The sequence below is a fragment of the Podarcis filfolensis genome (genome assembly GCF_964270895.1).
Source record: "Podarcis filfolensis genome assembly, chromosome: 13".
Lineage (NCBI taxonomy): Eukaryota > Metazoa > Chordata > Lepidosauria > Squamata > Lacertidae > Podarcis > Podarcis filfolensis.
The window spans coordinates 27,033,823-27,042,995 of NC_139615.1; the positions used below are offsets into that span (position 1 = coordinate 27,033,823).

Consider the following 9,173-nt stretch of genomic DNA (forward strand, 5'->3'; position numbering starts at 1 on the left):
CTAACAGGAAGTAAAATAAGTTGGTTTAACTGTATACAGTTGGAGCAATGGACAAAGAAGTGGTTATGAGAAAACAAGAACTGCAAAGAATATACAAATTTTTAAAAAATGATTATAAAAAGAGAGGATAAAGAAGAAAATATAGTTATAAAAGGGGAAACCAGTGAAATTTATAAAATATTAGTAGAAATGGGGGATCAACAAGATCAATTAAAAGAGGTGTGAGAAAAGGAGAAAACAGGGCAGATAAATAGTCAAAGCTGGGGGTAAATATGGGAGAAACACAATTTGAAAATGTTGTCTACAAGGATAAAAGAAAATTATTATAAGTTAGTTTGGAAATGGTATTTAACACCAGTCAGATTTAATCAAATAAACAAGAAATATTCAGTGTTATGTTGGAGGGTATGCCAGGAAACCGGGACTTATGTTCACATATGGTGGTGGTGTAAATTTGTACAATTATTTGGGCAAAGGGTGTTTAAGGAGATAATAGAAATCACTGGGTCCAGAGGTAGCATGATTATCCATTTGCAATGGAGTGGAAGGTTCACAGGCTATGAAGGACTTGCTCACAAATTTACTGAAAGCAGCACAAGCTATTATAGCTAGGAAGTGGAAGAGGCAAGGAGAATATAAAATAGAAGAATGGTTTGAAGAAGTGTGGGATATAACTATTGATGATAAATTAACATGTGCTATTAAGGTAAGATGGGGAATATGCAGCAGAAATGATTTTGAGGTGATATGTAGGGTTTTTGTAGAATTTGTATTGTTAAAACAGAAAGGGGTCAAACTATCACAAGAGGTGCTGAAATTCTGGGAGGGTGGATAGTTACAATGGAATGGTCTTAGGGCTAGGGTGCACATTTCTATTCTTCTTTACTTATTATTACTTTGTCAAAATAAAATAGATAAAAAAGAAGCAAAGTGAGACCAAATTTGCACAGGCACTCAGAACACAGTGACTTGCTAGAGGCCTTTCACAGAGCAGTGACTAGCCTATAGGATAAGTGGCTATTCCTAGCAACTTAGACAAGCTACAGTAAGAGTGAGTGAAGTTCCAGTATATTCAAAGGTAAGGTCCTGATTATATGATACCTACAGTTGAGTGGATGCTGGCACCTGGTGGTTCTTTACCATGCCTTCTAAGAGGTCAAGCTGTATGCCTTACAAGGAGTTGTTTGGAAGAAGCTATGGGACAGCAGCAATAGTGCCACTCCAGACAGTGAAGAGGCCAGAGACCAAGTTGGCTGTGAGTCCTGGAAGACCTGCTCCCTGCTTTGCAGGCCTTTTCCCACCTGGCCTGGGAGGGCAGGGCCCTGACTGACTCCAGCTACAAAAGCTGAGGCTGCGGAACAGAATCTTGTTTAGGTGGGGTTGTTGGGGGATCGTTGTTGTTGATGATGATGATGATGTTATTTTTTTGTATTTTTATTTTGGATCTGATGTGGAAATTATTCAATTTGGCTGTGTACTTTTTGATGTTTTGTTTATTGTTCATGGCTACTTTTGTTACGTCTGTAGTTACGTGATCTTTTATATGTTGTAAGCTGCCATGTGCATGGTTTTAACTTGGGAAAGGCGGCATGCAAATAAAATGTTTGATTGACTGATTGAAGACCTAAATTAGAATGTGAACACAGGTTTCCTCAATCCTGACTCAGGGACTGAGTGTACGCTGCAACATTTCATTGCAGACACCTACTTCTGTTCTGTAATTCTGTTCAATGGACTGTGATCCAGCAACTGCAGAATCTACCAGGGGTGCCAACGTGAAAGTTGGTGGCTCATGAGGATAGGGATTTTCAGGAGAAAATGAAAAAGAAGTGTTTCTTGTCCTTACTCGTATATTTTCCCACTGCACTACACAGTGCTAAACAGCTCAGGTTTGGGGTTAGCTGCCAGCCATTAACCTGAATGCTTTATGCCATTTAGCTAAAAGTAGGATAGGTCAGAAGGGTGGAAAACAGAAAAGAGGACATGTTTTCTTTTCTCTCTTGAAACTTCTCCATATAAGAGAGGGATTTTCTCTTTTAACCTCATGGCACACATCCTTTCAACTGTAATCCCCAGTTCTAGGACACTATAAATTGTTATGGACTCTAGCAGGCAAATAATATGTTTCCCATAATTTCCTCATTATTTTCTTTCAATTGATGCTCTCAATGCTCTGTAGGACCTGAAAGTCACTCTTAATAGGTTCTTTTCAATTCATTTCAATTTTTAAAAATTCTTTTAATTTGCAAATTATGCAAGTATGCACAACCCCCACTATTTTTGGTAGGCCCATTTTCTAAACCGATAGAAATGGGACCGCCTAAGTGCGATATCAATACAGGAGCCAATTATTTTGGAAATGCTATAACCTCATTTGAAAGTGGCTCACTGCCCCACCCTACATGTTCAGGTTCTCTGCTGGATAGAAAAATAAAATTATTTGTGCTTTTTCAGTGGCAAAGCACTTGACCTCTCTACCTTAATGCGTTGTCTCCCACACCTAGGCATCCACGAAGGCTCAGCTTTCGTAAGAAACCCCCACATCTTTTAGAAATATTCTCCACTACACGCCCCTGTAAAAAGACCAGGAAGAGAATTCGATTGATGTGACCTTCCAGAGTAATTAGCTTTGCTTAACTTTCCATGTGGTAAATAACTTTCTCATTTCTTTAGTAAAAGCATCAACTCCCCCCGCCCTTAACCCACTCCTCCCCTGGTTGATACCCGTTTTTTATCTGACTTTCAAATCCTCCTTAAACTCGTGCATTTAAATTCTCTACTCCAGAAACCTGCATTCTGTAGAATGTCTAACATTCATATGTACTTGGCCTATAATAAGCTGAATCTAGGGCAAGGTCACACAATCCCTGTGTGCTGCTCAGATTCTTCTTTGCTAGTAGCATATTGGTCATCTGAACCTATAGGCACAAATCATGATTTGACATGCCATCATTCAACCCACATTCACGGTTGTTTGCTGCAATATACTCTTTTCCCAGTTTGCGCCTGCAAAAGACAGCCCACAGACAACTATTTTACTTAACAAAATATGAGCTGACAGGAGCCATCAGCATGACAGAAAACCATTAGCCAGCCGTGCATAGGGTCCTGTCACCAAGCCACAATAATATTATACTTGGAGAAGTTCAAAGAGCTGGTTTTCTGCACAAAAATCTGACTCGGATTGGCTCCCCATTGCACAATTTGAGAACCCCTGGTATGAACAGATAGCTTTAAAGCTCATGCTAGAAGTTCCTAAGTCATATCTGATGGCACGGATCTGACTGCTGCAATGGGAAATTTGACTACATGAGAAAATAGGGAGCTGCCTTATCCCAAATCGGACCATTGGTCCATCTAGGTCAGTACTGTCTACTCTACATGGATTTCAGACAACCCTACTTGGGGTATTTCCCAGCCCTGCTTTGAGGTGCCGGGGTCTGAACCTGGGTCCTTCTGCATGCAGGGCAGATGTTCCACCACTGAGCTAGGCTTCTTCCACTTGGAAGCCACTAAAGTGGCTAAGAGCCCCAAGGAACCAGAACAGGTTCTTTCCACGGCAACGGTTATCACATAAAGAATAGATTTTGTGCAACTAGGAATGGACCAAAATATTTTGGTGCCTGAGGAAGGAAATCCAAATGGCAAACTTACCAAATGGTTGTTTGTTTGTTTTTTAACCCAAATGGTTTACAATCTGCTGCCCTTAGCAGTACTCCAAAAAGCCCACCACCCAAAATACGCTGTCTCACCCATCCTAATGGTGCATTATTCTTGCAAGCGGCCAATGAACTAATTGCCCAGATCTGCTAAATGGGAAGTTACCACCCCTAGATCTTTCCCCAGTAAAAATATTAACAAGTTAGGGATCCATGTCTTTGCACACAGGTGAGAGTTCACACATCCACAAACCTATGTGCATAAAATAAGTTAGCGCAGTTTCAGTATCTGAAATCCTGGAGCTAGAAACTAGAAATTAACAATCCTATCTCTGGGGAAAGATGCAAAAGATTACACAGTTTATTACTGATCTTACACAGCGCTGTAATTACAGTTTAACTAGAGAAATTGTTTCTGCACACCACTTAATTATACCTCTATGTCCCTCTGGAAATCAAACAGGTCAATGCGCTGCCAGTTGCTGCCATCCAGGGCCAGGACATTCCACGCCTGCAGTGAAAAGGGAGAAGACAGTGAAAAGAATGTAAAATGTGGGAAAATATGGCAGAAATATAAAGCAAAACTTGGGTCTAATTTAAACCGACACCAAAGCCGCTGGCCCTTAATGAGGTGCAGCTTCCAGTGGGATGCTTCTAGCAAACCCATGCGTGAAAGGCCCCAACGATGCACAAATGATTTTCAGTGTAGCAACAGAACTGCTGAGAGAATGCTTAAATCATTGTTTGTTCTGGTTGCCATTTCTTTCTCTTTAAAGAACCACAGACAGTTGGGTCTTCCACAATTCTGAAACATGCACACGTGGTGACTACACTCAAATGCTCAGGCTACGGTGCCATACTTTGCAGTGAACGACATGATTAAAAAAAGAGGTGACTGTATTGGCTGATGGTGCCTTGGAATTTTCTATAGTTTCACACTAAAAAACAAAAAAGCTTTAAAGCACACATTTTAATGACTCACATATAACAAATGGGAGTGTTATATTAAAGTAACTTATTAACAAAAATAAAGTTCCCTAAAAAAGATCGGTAAGAGATGTACTTACATTTTCAAAATTACCTCTTGGCACTTTGCCATGTCATATACAGTGGTGCCTCGCAAGACGAAAATAATCCGTTCCGCGAGTCTCTTCGTCTAGCGTTTTTTTCGTCTTGCGAAGCAACCCTATTAGCGGCTTAGCAGATTAGCGCTATTAGCGGCTTAGCGGCTTAGAAAAAGGGGGGGGAGCGAAAAAAATCGCAAGACTCGCAAGACGTTTTCGTCTTGTGAAGCAAGCCCATAGGGAAATTCGTCTTGTGAAGCGCATCGAAAAACGGAAAACCCTTTCGTCTAGCGGGTTTTTCGTCTTGCGAGGCATTCGTCTTGCGGGGCACCACTGTATATTATTTTGCATTACCCACTGAGGAAGGTTAGAACAGAACAGACAATGGAAGGGGCCATGGGAAAAAAAGGGAAGCAAAGAACTACAGAATGTGAGAGTCTTGCTGGATCAGATGGAAGGCCCACCTAATCCACATAGCTACTATATAGCTATAGCAGCTAATAAGACCCATGACTTGGTTTATTTTATTTTTTTAAAAAAACCATGGCAACCATAAGATAAAGATGCATTCTGTTAATTTTGACTGTCCAGCCTACTAATTTCATTAGTGTTATTAGAGAGGAAGCAAAACATGTATCTACTCCACATCATACATAATTTAAAAAACTCAATTCGCCTCCCCAGCTGTCTTTTTTTACCCAAATAAAAAAATCCCAAGGGCATTAGTTGTTTCTTCGTAAGGAAGATGCTTGAATCCCTGAATATTTTGGGCTTTCCTTCTCCAGTGCTACAATATCCCTTTTGAGCTGGGACAATCAGAATGAAGTACGGAAGCTTTGTAAATAGCGGCCATTTTATTTTTGGTCCCTTTCTTAAAGATTCCCAGTATGGAATTTGCTCACTCCACTGATGTTGCACATTGAGTTAACATTTCCATGGAGCTATCCACCACAACCTGAAGATCTATTTCCTGGATAGTCACAGACAGGTCAGAACCCATCATGATTTTTTTGCCCAATGTGTAAGAATGTGCCAGTGCTTACTAATAACTATGTGCTGGAGAAACAAGCAACAAATGTGAATTTGCATGACCCACCTTCCTCATCACAGTGATCTCAGTGGTTTAGCTACAGCTTTAGCACTCTCTCCTTCAGAGTTTGAGCCTGAGCATCAGTTCCAGTCAGGCATTTAGTGACTGGGGCAAACTATGAGTTCATAATGTTCTTTTTTAAAAAATAAAATAAAAATGCAGGTTGATACTTAATTATTTTGTTAACCTATGGATTATTATGTTTCCATAATAGCAGCCACATCTCCACCCAGAATTTTTATGATAAACAGATGCACACATATCCTACAGGAGAGAGGGGAGCATTAATCCCTGTATGCCCGACATTTTCCACAATCAAGAGAGACATGCCAGTGTTTGCGTCTGAGAGAGGTAACAGAAAAATAATTATATTTGACATAGGTTAGGGACCTTTCCTTTTGCTACAGTGATAACCTTGTACCCCATTATTCAGTATAGGGCAGTTGGCAGAAACATATAACATCTCTTTGTGATTCTCAATCCTAGGCTATTTGAAAATCTCAAAATAGTAAAACTCCACCCAGTTAGATTTGGCTGGTCGAAACTAAGACAGACCTCAGCTGGTAATATTACAAGAAAAGAAAAGTAAAAAAAAAAGGTGGGTGGGGAATACAACCTGTGGGGAGGATGTGCATTCTGTGTCTCTGCACTTGTACAATTAAAGGAGTATCATACCACTTTTTACAGTTATGGCTTCTCCCAAAGAACCCTGGGTAGTTTGTAAATGGTGTTGAGAGTTGATAGGATGAAAAACTCCTATTCCCTTCATGGAGCTACAATTCCCAGAGTTCTTTGGGAAGAGGAATTGAATGTGAAACCACTATGACACCTGTAGCTCTGCGAGGGAAGAATAACAGTTTTCATCACCCTTGACAAACAAAAGTTGCCAGGAATCTTTGAGGGAAGCAATGATTGTTTAAAGTGGTATGCTTTAAATATATAGTGCAAATGGGGCCTCTGTTGAAATATCCCTTCAAGCTGACACTTTCTTGGCTCTGGGATATGATGACAAACTGGAGGTGCCCAAGAGACAAGCAATTAAAACCTTACCAGTACTAGTTTGCAAACATTCTTACCCTGGAGACCTGAGCGCAACGGCATAGCGTGACCACATCCAGGAAGGAGAATATTCTGTTAACAAACACATACATACAAATAACTAAACATTGGAACATGCACATGGGATTCTCCTCACAAATTGTTTAGCAACAATTGGTATATTTGGTCTTGCAGCCTCTTTCCAGTGCCTGGGCTCAGCCCTGAAAAATTAAAAGTGGAATAGGATTTAACATTTGACCAGTCAAAAAATATGTAGCAATTTGACCGGTCAAATACCTATAGCACTCATCTAATAGAACTGTAACAAAGATTGATTCTTGGAATAAGAAACAGCAAATAATCAAATATGTGTTGTTTCTCTATTAGGGTTAATTCCTTATTATATGACAACTGGAATTAAGAGATACACTTACTACAAACAGCAAAATCAGTTTACTGTTTAAAATAATGGCAATGAATTCTATCACACTACTTCACACATTATAAATGTCTAATAGCAATATTTATGAGCTCAAGCAATCCTTGTCAATACTGACACGTTTTGTTAAAAATGCAGTTAAATAAAAAAAGCAAAGTAAAACAAATAAAAAAGCTAGTAGCATGAATACCACATAGCAAGAATAAAACACAGTTTTTAAATGTGGTTGGGGATGAAAAGAGAGGCAGACAGAGATATGATGTACTCAGACACTTGCAGGACTCTTGCCTTTATTACTGAATGGCACTAGGATGCAATTAAAATGTAGGCTGTCTTTGTGGAACACTTGACTGTATTGAGTTTTCAGCAGGTACTGCCCATTCATTTTCAAATGCATCTTCTTTGTTTAAGGGCTAGCCACTCTTAGAATTGAAAGTGGAAAAATCTCAGGAAACTGAACCCATTTTGCACCTTTTCTGTGCTCCTGAAGAGTTATGGCACACAAACGGCCCTTCCTTTAATCTCTTAATATGCTATGCAGCATTTACGATACAGACCACAACTGCAACACGTTGGTAACACCACTTCCTTTTGAATGCATTCCATTTTTTCTGGGATTTATATCCCCTTCTTCTCTCCCTAAATGTACCTGAATACTAGAAATCTATCCTACACCCAATCCCTCAGAAAAGCTTCAACAAGTATGAAAATCGAGAAACAACAAGGATGCTCTAGTCATTAATTTAAATTCATCCGTGTGCTCTCAGGTGGTTTATGATAGGGTTCATTTGCGTTGTATCTCCAGGGATGGGCAGATCTCTTTGGGTTAAGAAACCTATGCAAACTTTCCAAGGATATTTCAAGGACTAAAAACAGAACTGAAAGCTGCCTAAAAGCTCAGTAGGAATGCTCTTTTAGCCAAGCCAGAGCAGCTTAGAGACTCTGCAGGCATTGTTTAGTTACACACCCCAGAGCTGCAATGAACTGATGATGATGCAGCTTCTTCTTGCCAACAGTGAGGATGGAATTCCTCAGAGCGTTCCTCAGTCTGGGCTAGAACAGGATCCCACAACTCCATACTCCATGAACCTGGCAAAACCATTGTGCATTTGCATGATTCTTTTTGTGCTCTCCCTCCAAATTATTCCTGCTCACCCTTTTCTGTAAAGCGGAAAACGCTTCACATCACTAGGAAGTTAGTCAAGGGGAGGGGCAGCGATGAGAATCACAAAGATACAAAAAAGAAGATAATCGTGTATTTTACTGGATCACCACCTTGATGTGAAATACATGCAAGTTTTTGATTTACACATGAATGAAGCGGTTAAGAAAGGGTGGGAAGCTGTTTTAGATATTGGCTTAACTCTGAGCATGAATATTATCTAGAAGAAATGAAAGATCTTTTTACTGAGGTACAGTCATGTTTGTTTTAAATATTTATACACCAAAGAACTTGGAATCTACACACTGGGGGGATGCGACATATCCACTCCTTTGTCCCATTATCATCATCTAGACTGGGAGTACTCTACTGCATATATAAACTGTGTGTTTCCAAACCAGAGCACGATAGGCAAACAGAAAGTAACTCTCAGGCCCTATCCGACAGCTTTCCCCTTTCCCAGTATGCAGAAACCTCCCCACTGCCATATATAGCAATCTTGGAGGAGGGTTAGACTTGGCAGGATGCGTGTCACGAGGTTTTAAAACTCAGCTCTCTATGAACCTTTCTTTACTTCTCACTCTTCAGAAATTTCCTCTCCATGCATTTATATGCAACAAAGCATGCAGGCATTATAACACAACATGGGAAGGTTTAAGGATTGTGAGAAAGAAAGCAAAGAAGATGCATTTTTGTACTGTGGATAAGTCCTCCACTGCAG

At 40.0% G+C, this 9,173-nt stretch overlaps 1 protein-coding gene across 4 annotated transcripts in view; it reads right to left on the reverse strand.

Annotated features, from left to right (window-relative positions):
• The window catches only part of FBXL20 (F-box and leucine rich repeat protein 20), a 65,068-nt gene that overhangs the window by 21,949 nt on the left and 33,946 nt on the right, over nucleotides 1-9,173 (reverse strand). For all 4 annotated transcript variants that reach the window (XM_083583271.1, XM_083583269.1, XM_083583270.1 and 1 more), the window contains 3 exons: nucleotides 6,890-6,944; nucleotides 4,096-4,170; nucleotides 2,479-2,573 (listed from right to left, as the gene is read on the reverse strand). In XM_083583271.1, coding sequence (XP_083439397.1) covers nucleotides 2,479-2,573; nucleotides 4,096-4,170; nucleotides 6,890-6,944 — 225 coding nt within the window. The remainder of the gene's footprint in view (nucleotides 1-2,478; nucleotides 2,574-4,095; nucleotides 4,171-6,889; nucleotides 6,945-9,173) is intronic.